At 54.5% G+C, this 15178-nt stretch overlaps 3 protein-coding genes across 3 annotated transcripts; 1 reads left to right on the top strand and 2 right to left on the bottom strand.

Annotated features, from left to right (window-relative positions):
• The first annotated feature begins 882 nt into the window (after positions 1-882).
• On the top strand, positions 883-3612 carry QC761_510990 (uncharacterized protein). Its single transcript, XM_062880264.1, has 2 exons — positions 883-1415; positions 1482-3612. The coding sequence occupies exons 1-2, from the start codon at positions 981-983 to the stop codon at positions 3423-3425; spliced, it is 2379 nt and encodes a 792-aa protein (XP_062731642.1). The 5' UTR covers positions 883-980; the 3' UTR covers positions 3426-3612.
• QC761_511000 (Type I Iterative PKS) lies at positions 3613-10495 on the bottom strand (the record flags this gene model as incomplete). The annotated part of the gene is made up of 2 exons (XM_062880265.1): positions 3613-4520; positions 4588-10495. 2 exons carry the CDS (start codon positions 10493-10495, stop codon positions 3613-3615), a joined length of 6816 nt encoding a protein of 2271 aa, XP_062731641.1.
• A 972-nt stretch (positions 10496-11467) lies between these two features.
• Positions 11468-14761, bottom strand: QC761_511010 (putative NRPS-like protein biosynthetic cluster; the record flags this gene model as incomplete). The annotated part of the gene is made up of 3 exons (XM_062880266.1): positions 11468-11872; positions 11929-13932; positions 13994-14761. The coding sequence occupies 3 exons, from the start codon at positions 14759-14761 to the stop codon at positions 11468-11470; spliced, it is 3177 nt and encodes a 1058-aa protein (XP_062731640.1).
• Between the last annotated feature and the right edge of the window lie 417 nt (positions 14762-15178).

Below are 15178 nucleotides of genomic sequence, written 5' to 3'. Positions count from 1 at the left end.
CTTTGACTCCGGTCATTATCCATCCAGATCCTGACCACAGGCTGCATACCCAGGCATACGGCATAGTCATCGTGTCAGTTGGAGTTAGCCAGCAGTTCCTGGTTCAACGAGGGTGTTATACGCAACTGCGAGATAAATGCAAGCCTTTCGAGAACGATATCGCCCAACGGCAAACAAGTAGTACTTAATATAAAGTACAATCATCAATACCGATCGTAAACGATGGTAAGCCCTTGCGGGTATAGCACACCACATGTCAGATGTGAAACTCTGGGGGTAGTTACTCTCGACTACGGAAAAACTAGAATTGGCCACATCAACGTCAAACACGGGAATGAACACCAGAACACCAACATGGAGACATATCACCGCAGAAAACACGGTCAAACAGCACTGCAGGCTGCCAGATCTTGCTTCTTCCTCATGGCTCAACAAACGTCAAGCGCACAATGAAAAAAAGTAAACATCAAAAATTACAGCCCTGTCGACCCCGAAGGGCAAACAATGACGAAGAACTCCTCGATGTGCAATGAAGGCTCTTCGACATACCTCTAGGAATTCATGATCTCCCGGAGGCCAGCCAAGGTAAGTATAAAGAAGAAAAGAAGAAAAGAGAAAGGCAAAGTGGAAAGAATGGGAGGGGAACCGCCAATAAATATATACTGGTGCTTCGGGTGGTCCGGGCGCCCTTGCACATTGGACTCAGCATGCAAAAGGGCCGTGCACTGTGTGGGCTATGGCGATAGGCTGGTGGGATTGATAAGCTGATAGTAACCGATAAGGCAGCTCCGGGTAGCCACGTGACCTCTCAGGCCCCTGTGGATGTTGTGGTTTGGTTTGGGGCAAAAAAAGATCCGCGATTCTCCCGGACCTTCGCCGAAAAATCGCCAGTGGCAGAATCACCCGGAGTGAAGCCGTAAAAGTGCGCCGGGCCAGTTATATTGTGCGATTATCAGACGTCACTGAAGCTTATCTTTATCATGTCATCCAACTATCCACCACCGCCCTCCAACAACACCACCGACGCCCAGGCCCCCACCAACGACACGTCCGCACCATCACAACCTGTTGCCCACAACGACTCCGACGACCTCGCGACCCAGCCTCAACCTCATCCCCAATATGCTGCCGATGCTGCTGCCTCTGCTGTTGCCCATCACGGCTTACAGGCCCTTCAAGATTCCGTAGCAGGCCCCCCGCCGCCAACCACCCCCTTAGCCCTCGCACAACCCGCATCTTCGCCAGCCTCACATTATGTACCGCATCCTGATGGCTTGCCATACCATCCACCGGCCGGGCTCCCACCAGGTCAGCCCCCAGTACCCCAGGGCGGTTCTGCAACCCCTCCAGGCGCCGCCTCGAAAGCTACCCGCTTGCGCCGAGCCTGTGACATGTGTAGTCAGCGCAAGGTTAAGGTTGTACATCCTCTTCTCCCAAGTGTCTCTATGTGGTTCCCGACTGACGAGTTCTCTTCTATCCAGTGCGATGAGACGCAGCCATGCCGCCCATGTCGCGACCTTGGTGTCGACTGCACCTTCAACCGCACCATGAAACGCCGAGGGCCACCAAACAAACACGCCGAAGCTGCCAAAGCCGCAAAGCAGCCCCGCCTCGAGCCGAATCTGAGCCCAGGACCGCACAATGCTGCCGAGACTCTGATATCCATCGCTGGGCTCCATGGTGCGCAGCCTGTGTGGTCCGCTGAGCTCATAGCCCCATTTGAGGTGCTGGTCCCTCTTGTGGACGATTTCTTCAGGTATATACACCCGCTGGCGCCTTTCCCCCACGAGCCCACGTTTCGAAACTCTTTCATGAGACGCGAGGACAGGACAAGCCGAGAGTTCCTCGCCCTCCTGGCCAGCATGATTGGGTGTCTAGTGGCCTCGTTCCCACGTGCTGCTCGGCTGCATCTCAAACACCATCCTAACGGGCTGGCCATGTTTCCCAAAGCCATCAACTTCATCGAAAAATGTCGTGTCGTCGCAACCGAAGCTCGTGGTTCAGCCTTTCCTTACAAGGATGATATCACCGTCTACGATGCCGCGACTAGCTATTTTCTCGGACTGGCAGCGGGGTACACCATGCAATGGAAAGTATGCCGGCGGTTCATGAGCCAAACCATGGACTTTATCCGCGAGATGGGTTATCACAAGCCGCGAGAAACGGGGTCGCACATGTTTGGGGTTACCTATCGGGGGCCATCGTTCAACCACGTTGAAGACCAGCTGGGCAAGCGCATCTTTTGGTGCATGTTTGTCGGTGTCAGATCCATGGTACAGATCGGCGCGCCTCATAGTGAAATCATCTTTCCACCACCTACCCCGGCCGAACCATATCCCGAGTTCCCTGCCGAGGTCGACGATCAATACATTCTTCCACATCAAATCCTTGTACAACCGGAAGGCGTCGTGTCCCTAATGACGGGCTTCATCCAGGGCATCAAAATCTACATGACCATGAACGGTCTGGTCAGCATTGAACTGTCTTACGGGATATCCTCGCTGGGCTTTCATGATCAAAGATCGATGCTGGATGACTGTCTGGGGGCTGTCAAGCAGGTCATGGATCACCTACCGCCAGAGCTGACCATCAATCTTGGCCAACATACGAACGATGGGAGCAGCCTATCTGGTATGGATTTGCCGAATGCTACAAACTACTACGACACAGGAAATACCTATGTCTACCTACCACCCGACTATCTTCCCGTCCAGACACAGGCGAGTTCGCAAGATACCGAGACGAGGCGTTTGCAGTACGAGATTCAGAAAGCGAATATATATGCCTCTCAGCTGGCGACGCGTTCCTACTATGTTGAGCGCTATCTCAACCTCCGTGACCATCACCGCGAACAAGCACGAGTCCAAGCGGCCCAAGCCGCACAGGCACAGGCATATGCTGCCGAGAACGCTGTCAATGGTAACGGAACTGATGGCGCTCTGGGGTCAGATGCGGTCTCAAAGTCGGTCGCCGCCGCCGCCCTCCACGCAGTTGCTCAGCAGCAGGATCCCATTGATGCACAGATGTTTGCTGAGCGGGAGCTAATCGTGCAGAACCTGCTGACGGTCCTCACTTCCATCACACAACGTAACATGGAGCCCAACGGAAGCAGTCTCATCAACAAGATTCGCCAAGTCGCATCAACTCTGCTGAACTGCGCCCCGGATCGGAAGGGTCCTGTTGCGCAAAAGGCTGAGGAGCCACTAAGCAAGTTTGTGGATATCTTGATGAGATTGGAGAGGGCTGCGCCGACAATCAACCCGCAACACGCACATAATCTGCATTTTGATCACTTTGGCCAGCTGAGTGGCATGTTACCACCTCCTTTGTTGGAAGATGAAGAGCAGGAGTTGAGGAATTGGGCTGATTTGAAGGAGCAACAAATACGATTCCTCCAGGGTGGCGGATTTGTGAGCATGATTTGATGGTGTTCGTTGTTGGAAAAGCATCAGCCAGCGTTGCACTTTGTTTTAACGAATGTGAATCGGACAGGAAGTTGGCCTATATCTTGCATCGTTCCACCAAGTTTACATGCCTTCGAAAAGGTTTTATCAAACGCCTCTGGTTCTGGAGAGGTGCCTACTCCCTCCCTCCCTCCCTCCCTCCCATTCCTCACAACCTCCCAACCCGTTCTAACAGAAACCTGTACCCCTCCAGCACGTACCCCCACCTCTTGCCATCCGGGTCTCTGTACATGTCAAACAAGTGCGGCTCCCCCTCCCCCAGCGTGAAGCCCACATCGACCCCGTGCTCCCTCATTGCCTTGACCGTCTCCTCGGCCTGCTGCCAGGGTATCAGATCGTCCTTTGTCCCGAAAACGATATGCGTAGGGGACTTGTAGTTACCCCTTATAACCTGCGCGTAGGGGCTCGCTTTGATTATTTCCTCTTCTGCTGGCTGCGGCATGGAGGTGTAGCTCTCTGGGTGGGGGGTTCCGGCGGGGGGTAGACCGCGGAATAAGACGGGCAGGGTTTGGGCATGCCAGTTCATGTGAAGAATTAGACGGCTGCGCGCGTCGGAGGGGGTCATCCACCCTCCTGCTGCTAGGAGATTGGGTGGGATGTTGTAGGAGGTTATTGGGTTTGGTTGGACGCAGTCGAGGAGGTTGAAGGGGGTGGTGGTGTATGGATGGGAGTGGGAGGGGATGTTGGGGGTTTGCCAGAAGGGGGATTGGTAGTTTGTTGGGGAGTAGAATGAGAGGATTGCGGAGGGGGGGTGGGGGGAGGTCCAGGACAGGGACATGGCTAGGAGGCCGCCGGTTGAGTAGCCTATTGCTGCTGTGTGGATTGGGTTGATGGTTATGGAGGATTTGAGGAGTTTGAGGGTGGGGAGGGAGGTACGGGCCCAGGTGTGGGCGGTGAGGATGTCGGGGAGGGGGCCGGTGAGGAGGGTTGTTTCGGGGCAGAGGCGGTAGTCGACTGAGATTGGGAGAAGGCCGTGGGAGAGAAGGTGGTGGATTTGACGGGGCCGGATGTCTTTACGGGAGAGCATTACGTGGCCGCCGCCGTGGATTATCAGGGCTGGATAGGGGGGGATGTTAGTGAGGTGGTGGGAGGGGTGGTGGTGGTGGGTTTGAGAGTGGCGCACCTACAGTCCAGTCTTTTTGGGCGGCGGCTTGTTGTGGGGTTGGGTGGTAGATGTCTGCGCGGAGGGGGAGGTTCTTGTCTGTCACGTGGGTGAAGACGAGGGTTTCGACTTCGCCGGTGGTTTCTTGTGGCGTGCTGCGGTAGAGGGCGGGGTTGTCGACTGGTTGCTTGAAGCCGGTGATGACGCGGACGATCTCGGACTCTTTGGTTGTGCCGCCTGTCCAGGAAACGTGTTGGAAGCCGCTTGAGCGCATGGACTTTTCCCAGAACTCGGGGCTGGCGAGGACATAGGGTCTGCCGTCGTCGAAGAGCCACCAGCCTTCGAGGAGGCCAAACACCAGGTCGAACCAGAACATGCGGCTTGTGAACTCGACAAGCGAGACGAAGCCGTGGGGTCGGAGAAGCTTGTCGATGTGGGTGAGAGAGCGGCGCAGGTTGGAGGTGGCGTGGATGCAGTTGGTGGAGAGGACAATGTCGAACTGGCCGTGGTACTGAGTTGGGGGCTCCTTTTCGATGTTGATGGTGGCGTATCTCATGCAGTTGTACTTTCCAAACTTGCGCTTCCCTTCAGAGACGAGCGAGGGCGAGATATCGGTGAAAGTGTACTCGACTGGGATGCCACACCGCACAAGCCGGTCGACAACCCATTTGGTGGTTGATCCTGTTCCAGCGCCGAGCTCAATGATTCGGAATACACCATCTGGGCCGGGTGAGGCGCCGCTCAGAGCCTTTTCAAGAAAGCGCGTGAGCAGCTGTGACATGATGACGTACATGGGACTGGTACTGTAGACGTCCTCCAGGATATCGCGGTTCTTCTTGGATCCGAAAAGAACAGTGAGTGGCTCTTTGGCTCCGGTAATCAGCTTCCCCAACTCTGCGCCGCAGAGGTTCAGCAGCATGTGCTCCTTGGCGTGTTGAGGAAACTCCTGGACAAGTTCGTTGAACAGCTGGCTTGAGCGGACTTTGTCGATGGGCTCGTCGGAGCGGACGTAGGTCTTGCCGTTGTAATCCGCGATTTTTCCGTCCCGTAGGACTTCATAAAGGACATCTCGCAGGTGGTGATGTCTGGGAAGGCTGGGCAGGGGTGGAATGTCCTCACCAGTGGGCAAACTGCTGAGATCAATACCAAGATCCGCGAATGCTTCGACTGTGTAAGCAAGGACGAGACGTGCGTTCTTGGGGTAGACGTTTTTGTAAAAGTCGGTCAGATGGTATGCGTCGGCGAGGTCACTGAACTGGTCCTTGATGGATTCAAACGCATCGGGAGCGGCCTGAAACCTGCGGTCTGTGTTTGTGGGAACTGGGCGTGGTGGGATTTTGACTGAGGGATCATGGGGAATGATTCTTGGCTCAAAGCTAGGTGTTGGTGGTGTCGGTGTTGTGGTGATGGTTGAGTTTGTTGTATCTGATGGGGACACATCACGGCCAGTGGCCTTGACGAACATGCCGGCGAGGTCTCCAAAGGTGCTCTCGGATGTGAGCTGTGCCAGGTCGACTGACACACCGAATGTTTTTTCAATGTCGCTCATGAGTTCGATGCAGAGCAGAGAATCAAGCCCGCGATCTGCCAGGTTCGTGGACCGTTCAAAGTCAGCGGGAGAGCACTCAAGATGGCTGGCTAAAAGGCTGGCGAGCTTTGGAAGCAAATTCTCAGAGTCCCTTGGCCTCCCACGCTCGGGGGCTGTGGGAGCCGCCTCCAAGGACGAAGCACTTGGCTGTGTCTGGCGCTGCTCGCTGGAAGCCGTGGTTTGAACGACTGTGGGGGTGTCTTGCAGTTCCCGACCCAGACGGCCAGCGAGATATGCGGACAGGGAGGCGAAGGTTTGGAGATCTTGCAGTTGGTCTTGAGGGATAGAGATACCAAAGACCTGGTCCACCTCGGACACTATCTCTGTGGTTACCAGCGAGTCAATACCAAGATCGGCAAGTGTAACATCTCCCTTGAACTGATCGGCTGGCACATCGGTGACCTTGGTGAGCAGCTCCCGCAACTCCTGCTCGATGCCTGGGCCAGCAGGACGCTTCGGCGGGGCAGGAGTGGCAACAACTGGATGTTGTTGGAGAGTGTCATGTGGACTGACAGGGTCTTGTCTATTCCTAGGTGGAGAAGCGGGCCGAGTGATGCCGTTGGTGATGCCATTGGTACCGACAGAAGCCGTGGTCTGTCCTTGATTTGCCCGCGAAAGCGCTTTTGACAGCGACGTGATGCGAACTCGGCTGAAATGCGCCCCAAAGGCGACAAAAACAAGCTTGCCTGACTCCTGCTCAAACACCAACACATCATTGACGCTCTCCCTGTCGGATGTTGCCGTAGATGTGGCGCAAACCTTCCAAGTCTTGTTGGCTGTACCCTCAAAGTCTCGCGAGAGATAGAGTCGGTCCACCTGGGTGCAAACAAATACCTCATCCGCTGGACATGGGCCAAGACAGTTGGCGTAGAGCCCCGGGACTTGAAGGAAGTTGTCGACTGCGACTGGGTTCGACAGAAGCCCTTGTGTGACAGGAGGTTGCTCCGCTGGCAGCACGACCTGAGCCACCACCGCTCCATTGTGGCCGGCAACTTGACGCACACCCTTGTAAAAGTCATGATACTGCACAACTCTGGAGAAAACCTTGTAGACCAGTGAACCCTGAACAGCCTCGCCGTCAACCCGAGTGGTTACCTCATCAAAGTCGCGGTGCCTGATGAGCCTTGAGATTCGATCTAGTTCAGACGTTGTGCTGTCGTCTTGGGTGGTGATGACTTTGACACTGCCCACGGCATGAGTGGCTGGCTTTGCGTAAGTGTTGACGCCCCGTGGCTGTGAGTGGAACGAAAAGTCCCATCTGAACCTTTCTCCGTCCGAAGGGGCCAAGACAAGCTTGATAATTCTATCATCACTCGTGCCCAACGAAGATGTTATCTCAAGGCCCTCCAGCTGCCCAAACGTAAGCGCCGATATCCCTTCTGCTTCAGCAGTCATCTTGGCAGCCTGCAAGACAAGCTCGACATACAACGGAGCTGGACATAACGGTTGCTGGAGGACGGCATGTCCACTAACGAGCGTCCGCCATTCCTGACTGCGTGGATCGATGGTGAAGACGGCGCGACGTTGCGTGGCGTGAGTGACGTCAAATCCCGAGAAGGTGATCAAGACTGGCTCAGGCTCGACCACTGGCGCTGTCTCGGTGATCTGTTCTTGCGCCTGCACTGGCTTGGGCTGTTCTACGACAAAGTTGAAGTCCAGCCAATGTCGGACCTTTTCGAACTGATATGGCGGTAGGTTCAACGGCAGATAATCTGCTTGATGAATGCGATGAAATGGCCAAAATTGCACTTGGTTTCCATTCTTCCACAAGTTCGTGACGGTATCAGCCAGGGCGCCCAGGGCATCTTCCCGGCTGAGATTGACGGGGCAGAAGAGATGGTCTCGGCTCTCAGCATCTGACAGTGATCGACGGGCAATGCTCGTAACGGATGAGTTCGAGCCAGCCTCAACCCAGGTGCAAGACCCATATCTGGCCTCTATCCGCTTGATGGCATCTTCAAAGTACACTGGCGTCCTCGTGTGGTCGGCGATCAATTTGGGTGTGGCGGCAGCCCATGTCTCTCGATCTGAGGTCGTCTCGATCCTGATCTTGGGTGTGTTGTATGTCAAAGACGCTGCCAACGCCTCAAGACCGGGGATGATAGGGTCGCAAAAGCGGGAGTGAAATCCGTGAGTAACATTCAGGACCTTGTACTTGACCGCTGTTGACTTCTTGATAACTTCGATCACAGCCTCCACCTCGGTGGAAGAACCCACCAGGACATGGCTCCGAGGTCCATTGTAGCAGGCCACCTCGAGCCCAGAATAGGGCATTGTCTTTCTCACCGATGAGATCAGTCCCATGGTATTCCCATGGTCGGCGTCGAGCGCGATCATGGTGCCCCTCTCCGAACCCCACTTGTCACGCATCAGGACAGCCCGGCCATGAACAAGTTTGAGTCCGTCCTGGAGCGAAAATACACCAGCCACAGTCAAGGCGACGAGCTGGCCAAAGGAATGACCCACGACGCAGTCGACTTTGAGGCCACATGCGATCCAGGATTGGGCGCAGGCATAATGCAAGGCGAACTGCATGGTCTGTAACTGCACCACGTCATCAATGGGCGTCGAGTCAAAAATAGCCGGGTAGATTCCTCCGTGACCAAGCCCTTTGAGAACCTTGTCACACTGGTCCAGGTATTTGCGTAGCAAGGCTGAGCCGGTGTAGACGCTCTTGCTTAACCCGATGAAGCGACTTGTCTGACCGCCGAAGATGAGCACGACCGGCTTTGGAGAAGGGTTTAGACGGCACAGCTGAGAGTCTGGGGTGGAGGCTGCAATGCGGAGTTGATCGTCCAGTTCTGACATGCTTGATACCGCTGTTATGAACATGTTTGGGAGTGATCGGTCCTGGTGGTCGCTGAGGTTGTAGGCCATGTCGGCAAGGACATTGGCACTTGACGAGGCGTTGAAAGAGGAGAGATACTGTCGTAGTTTGGCACAGTTTTCCCCCAGACTCTTTGCGCTGTTTGCGGATACCAGCAGTGGGTGTTTGGAAAGGGCTGCCGACGACTTGTTTCCGGTGCCAGGCCTTGGTCCGGTTGCTTCCTTGACGACCATGGCGGCAATACTACCCGCCGCCCCATAATTGTTTACACAAGCGATCAGGACGTCGGATTTCCACGGAACCGTCTCTGTCGGAATCCGAAATTGGCTGGTATCGAGCTGTATCTTGGGATTCAGCTGGGAATAGCTTGCCTGTCGAACAATGGCTCTCTTCTGCATCATGAGGAGGACCTTGATCAGGCCGGCAACTCCGGATGCCCCCTCTGTGTGGCCGATATTGCCTTTGACCGAAGCAAAGTACAGAGGCCCTGTCCGTGTCTGGCTTTGAAAGACTTCCTTGATGCCCTGGAATTCCTGTGGATCACCGATAGGCGTGCCTGTTCCATGTGCCTCGAGGTAGGAAACATCATCAGGGCTCACTCCGGCCATCTTGAGCACCCTATGATAGAGCGCTGCCTGTGAGGGGCTGTAGGGCACTGTGATAGGCACGACATTGCTGCTTTGCTTGACAGAAGTGGACAGAATTGTGCCAAGAATGGTGTCTCCGTCCGCCAAGGCTTTTGGCAGGCTCTTGAGGACGACTAGGCCAACACCTTCCCCGCGGCAATAGCCGTCCGCCCCGGCATCGAAGGACTTGGTGGCACCGGTCTGGCTGAGGAAGGACGCAGCGGCGAGGTTTTGGTAGAAATGCGGGCTTGTAAAAATGGAGACACCACCAGCAATGGCACTCGTGCAGTCGCCGTGAATGATGGCTTTGCAGGCGGCATCGATGGCAACAGCCGACGACGAGCATGCGGTATCGAACGTGACCGACGGGCCAGAGAAGCCAAAGAAGTGGCTGATCTTTCCTGTCAGGAATGCCCGCAGAGTACCAAGGGTAGAAAAGGCGTTGGGTGGATGGCTGGCAACGTTGTCGTTGTAGTCCGAGGCGCACACCCCCACAAAACAGCCGACCTCGGTGTCCTTCTCTCGTGGGCCAAAGTAGCCAGACGACTGCAAGGCTTGGTAAGCGACTTCAAGAAGAAGTCTCTGCTGTGGGTCCATTGATGCTGCCTCTCGGCTTGACTTTTTGAAGAACCGGTTGTCGAAATGTTCGATGTCGCTGAGGAAGTTGCCCAGGAAAACAGACTTTTCTGTGCTGCGTCTGTGGTCTCTGGTGGGAAAGCGTCCGGTCGGCGCCTCGGTGACCATGGACAAGCCAGAATCCAGTAGCTTCCAGTATTCCTCCACTGACTCTGCCCCTGGAAACTTGCAGCCCATACCGATGACGGCAATCGCATTGGCCGGTGCATCTTCGATATCGTTGGTGGCGCTGTAAGCTGATGTTGCGGCCATGTCTGTGGTTGGTGGCGTTGAGCCAAGGTTCCGATATGAGGTGGATGTGTATGTCTTGTCAGCCAATTTGCTGAGTGACTCCTCGTGTTGAATGGAGGTTTTGGTTGCTGCGATCAAGTGAGCACCAGAAGCTTACTATTACTTAAGATATCAACCGCTATCAAGACAGCAACTCAACTTCCCCATAAGGACAAGAATAGCCTGGATCGACCTTGATCTCAGGGGTGTCAACTCGGGTCCGTGCTTGAAGGGATGTCACCACGCAGTCTTGACACGGATCCTCGTGAGAGCTTAGTCCAGCGCAAATAAGGCAGTGTGACCGATAACCACGAGTATGCAAGCCTGGTTTCTCGCAAGAATTGCTATATTCGAACAACAAGCTCTATGTCGAGTTTGGTCAGCTGCCATCAAGAAAGCGTTCACTACTGAGGAAGTTGAATACCGTTGTTGGATTGTAGGGTTAGAGTTTCTCCTCAAAGCGGTAATCCCAGTGCAGGTCACCTCGCTCATCAGACCCAGCTCGGGTCCCAGCAGCCTCGACAGGCACAAAGCAGTATTCTATCAAAGACCTATAAGATGATTCAAGGTAATTGCCGCAAGATATCCTATTACTCCGCCGGTATGTAGGTAGGAACCTAAGATAGCATCCATGATGGCGGCGTTCTCATATCTGTCGGCTACCCAAAAGGTGCCTATCGCTCACGAGGTACCCAGTGACGAAGGCTATCATGGGCCTGGTCCGCTACATCATAGTTTAGGTATCAAAGACCTCGGACCTCGTGCCGTCTACCGGTTGTGTAGGTAACCAAGCTGTTGTTGTTCAAGAATTATGTAACAGCCACCTACTTTAGGTAGCTTACACACTGGCTATCGGATTACCTCGCTTGATACGTACATGATCCCACGTCACATTTCATAGCAATGCTTTGGTGTCAGTTTCTGGAGCAAATAGTCCCCGTATGTACCCTATCATCAACCCAGCACACCGCTATGCTTCCAGTACTTGATATACAACCGCACCTGATCAGTGTCAACTGGCCCCAATCCTCTCAGTGTAGGTGAAGCCTTCCGAGCCAAGACGGTGTCCAAGATTATCCCTCCGCACGACATCTTGCGAAACTCATTCTCCAGAAAACGCGACAGTTTCTTGGCAGGGTTACCCTGATCTGGCGCTGACATGACAGCTTCCACCCATTCCTCAAACGACACCACTTGTGTAGAAGCGAACCCCAACTCACTGGACAAGAGCGTGATCATTTCATGCCAGCTTTGCCGTACTGGGTTCTCCAAGTGGTAGACAAGCTCCAGTGGCTGATCGTTGAGCAAAATATCGACTACCGCTGCTGCAGTAGCATCGACTGGCAGCCAAGAAAGAGTCTGAGCATCTGGTTAGCAGGGCCACTTTCACCAAGGCACGTTCCATTTCTACTCACCCCTTGAAGATCTGGAATGAGGCGGATTTTGCACGACGAGGCGACAAGCGCAACAAAATGTTCGTCCACGTTCCAATATCCACTCCGAGAGCCGGCGATTTGGCCCACACGCGCAAAACCTGTCTGGATCTGGGGGTAATCGCGCGCTGCTCGCTCGACTATCTTCTCGCATACCAGCTTTGCTTCTGCGTACCCCAGTTCAAGAGCGCAGTTTTGGCCACTGACAGCCTCTTCCGGCACAAGACGCTCTCCGTGAAGAGAGGGATAGTTCCCGACTGTGGATATGGATGAAATGAATAGAAAGCGAGGTCTCTTCGATGGCTGGAGTCGGTGAGACTCGGAAGTTAGCTGTATCAAGTTCTGCAGAGCTCGAAAGGCGGAACCAAAAGACTGGAGGGACATGTTGAAGTTCATTGGCCAGGCAGCGTGCACCACATGTGTGGCTTTGGATGCGATTTGCTGGTACACGCCGCTGTCCAGGTCAAGAAAGGGCGCCCCCACGTCTGCGCCGTAGATCTGTATCTTTGACCACTCTGAGTCGGACAGCTCGATGTTTCGGGCTTTCAAGGCATTCTTCTGCCTTTCCTGCGCTGGTTCGGCTGAGGGTCTGATGAGAGCGATAACCCCGGCCACTGTCGGGGCTTTGGCAAGTTGTGCCAGAATAAACGACCCAAGACTTCCAGTGCTGCCGGTCATGACCACGACTGCCCGTTGCGCCATGGTTTCTGAAGTCACGTTGGAGTACCTGTCCGCAATTTGCTCCAGGTGACCCAAGCTCGACAGCCCATTCTGAACTGTGTTTTGCGTTACAATGGCCTCAGCAAGCCGACTGACAGAAGGATTGCGATAAACAACATCGTCAGCCACCTTCCTAACATCCACCTCCCGATTTCTACCTTCTTGCGCGGCCGCTCTCAGCGAAGCAACCAACAGTCTCCGCAACCTCGTCGCCTGCAAGCTATCCATCCCAAGCTCGAAAAAGTCATCTTCATCCGACCAATACCCCCCCCTAAACGCCATCACCGCTTTGACCAAACCCCTGACGCTTTCCCGCGGCGAAGAAAGATCAAACGCCGGCGCACTGGCCATAGCATCAATACACCTATACACGCCCGCAATCTCCCTCTCAAAAACCCGATTCACCTCCCTCCTCAACACAGTCCCCTTATCCGATCTCGGCAGAGCCCCAGGACCAACAAACAAAATCGCCGCCGGGGAAGAAACCCTCGCATGGGCATCCATCTGCCTCCCTGCCTCCTCCACCAGAGGCCATATCTCCGCCCTTAGCTCATCCCCGTCAGCCACCTCCCTCGTTGTCGTCTCAACAATAACCCCAATCTCGAACTGCGCATCCCCAAACGCAACGGCAGTCTTGACTTTGTCATGCTGTTGGAGGATAGTCTCCAGCAACGTCGGGCGGACCTTCTCCCCGGTAGCAAGACAAATCAGATCGTCTGTTCGTCCCGCGATACGAAACTCCCCAGGGAAACCCTCCCGAGCGAGGAGCAAGTCTTGTAGTTCGAAGCGTTCTGTCCACCCAAATGGCCGCATGCTGAGTTTATACGCCCGACCGGAAAATTCACCATCTGTTGTCGTTGGCATCAGCTCCACCTCCATTGCGTGGTCAATATCCCTTCTCAACCGAATAAACCGCCAGTCATGTCCAGCAGGCGGGACAAAAAACGGGGTTAGGGGTCCTGTCTCGGTCGCGCCGTAGTGGTTGATGAGTCTTACACCTGCTGCATCAAGACGTTGGCCGATAGAAGGCTTCGGGAGGCCGCCTCCAAAGGCGACGAAATCGAGTTGTTGGAGGACGGTTACTCCTTTGTTGCCTGGGAGGGAGGCGATGTCTTCGAGAAGTGAAGGGACAGTCAGCAGGGCTTTGGAGCTAGAGGCTTGGAGGAGCTGGACGATGGAGGAGCCGGTGGGAAGTTCGGAGGAGGGGGGGATGCAGAAGGTTTTGCCGATGCCGAGGGAGAGGCACATTGGTACTAGGCCGAAGCCCTATGATGGTGGTTAGGTAACTGCGCGGCTGTGTTGTGAACCTGAAGGGGGAGGCGCTTACGTGAAAGAAGGGCGATGACGAGACGGTTAGCCCTTGGCGTTGTTCTGCCGTTTCAAACTCGTGACATTGAGAAAAAGCGAGGAAGTGGGCGTGGCTGCAGTAGATTGGTTTTGGGAGTCCAGATGTGCCGGATGAGTGCAGAATTAGCGCTGGATTGGTGGTCTGCACCGACACATCGGTCTCCAGAGGGGAGTCCAGGTCGTTCAGGAAAGTTTGGTACCCGGCGGCGGTAAAGACCTGAAGGCTTTTGTTTTGGGGTTCACCATTCTGGAGCTTGGTATCGACCGCCGGGGCTGGCTCGTCTAGCATCGAACGGAGACGCTGCGAGGCAATGACTGTTGTGGCTCCAGTGCGCCCGATGAGATGGTGAATTGCGGTCGCGCTGAGCCTTGTTGAGAGCAGAACCGCCGGTATGCCCAATCTCATAAGAGCCAGGATGTAGACGGCCAGACCGAGATCGCTCTCCATCAGTAGGACTATCGGTCCTTGTGATCCATCAGCATCACCTTGCCCCCGCCGAGTACGTTGTTGAAGATGAGAAAAATGTGCTTCCAGCCATTGGCAGCAGTTCGTAATAGCCCGCTTCAGGGTGGTATAAGTCACACGGTTCAAAGAGTACCCATCAAGACCTGGTATCTTTTCAGCTTGAACACAAAACAAGTAGTCGGGATTCTTTTCGGCGTGGAACTCGACAATGTCGGAGAGAGAACGGATGGCATCTTGTCGGTCAGGCTCAAGAGTCACCCTCGGAGGAATGAAAGCACGCATCGGAACGGCCTCTTTTGGAGTGTCTTGTGGCCTTGGTCTCAGCGAGGAGTGGTTTTGCAGTCAAGATTAGACTTTAAGTGACATTGCAAAAATATTCTGTCAATATGGTGTTGAATGGGACTCTGGCTCGTTCAAGAGTGAGACCCGAGTCGCGCGTGCCAACAACTCGGGTCTGCTAACAGAAAACAGTAGTAATTGCGAGCAACCTTGTTAACGTCATTCAACTCGGTCAATGTTAACTCCAGAACAAAGATATTACAATCATAGAGCAGTAGGCTACTACATGATTCGTATTTGACCAAACATTCCATATATGCTAAGAGACAGGCCCGTCAATGTACATTAAAGTGAAGACCAGGACCACTTTGGTCCATGCATAGAAAATACCCCTGAATGTGCCCCTGACTGGCCAAGTCA

The sequence above is a fragment of the Podospora bellae-mahoneyi genome, chromosome 5 (genome assembly GCF_035222275.1).
Source record: "Podospora bellae-mahoneyi strain CBS 112042 chromosome 5, whole genome shotgun sequence".
In the NCBI taxonomy this organism is placed as follows: domain Eukaryota; kingdom Fungi; phylum Ascomycota; class Sordariomycetes; order Sordariales; family Podosporaceae; genus Podospora; species Podospora bellae-mahoneyi.
The sequence above is the reverse complement of the archived record's forward strand: the minus strand, read 5'-3'. Positions and strand labels throughout refer to the sequence as shown.

Excerpts from the sequence above, each read along its gene's own strand:
- QC761_510990 (XM_062880264.1), top strand. The coding sequence starts at position 981 with ATGTCATCCAACTATCCACCACCGCCCTCCAACAACACCACCGACGCC. Across the intron at positions 1,416-1,481 it reads GTAGTCAGCGCAAGGTTAAG|TGCGATGAGACGCAGCCATG; the intron begins GTTGTACATCCT and ends TCTTCTATCCAG.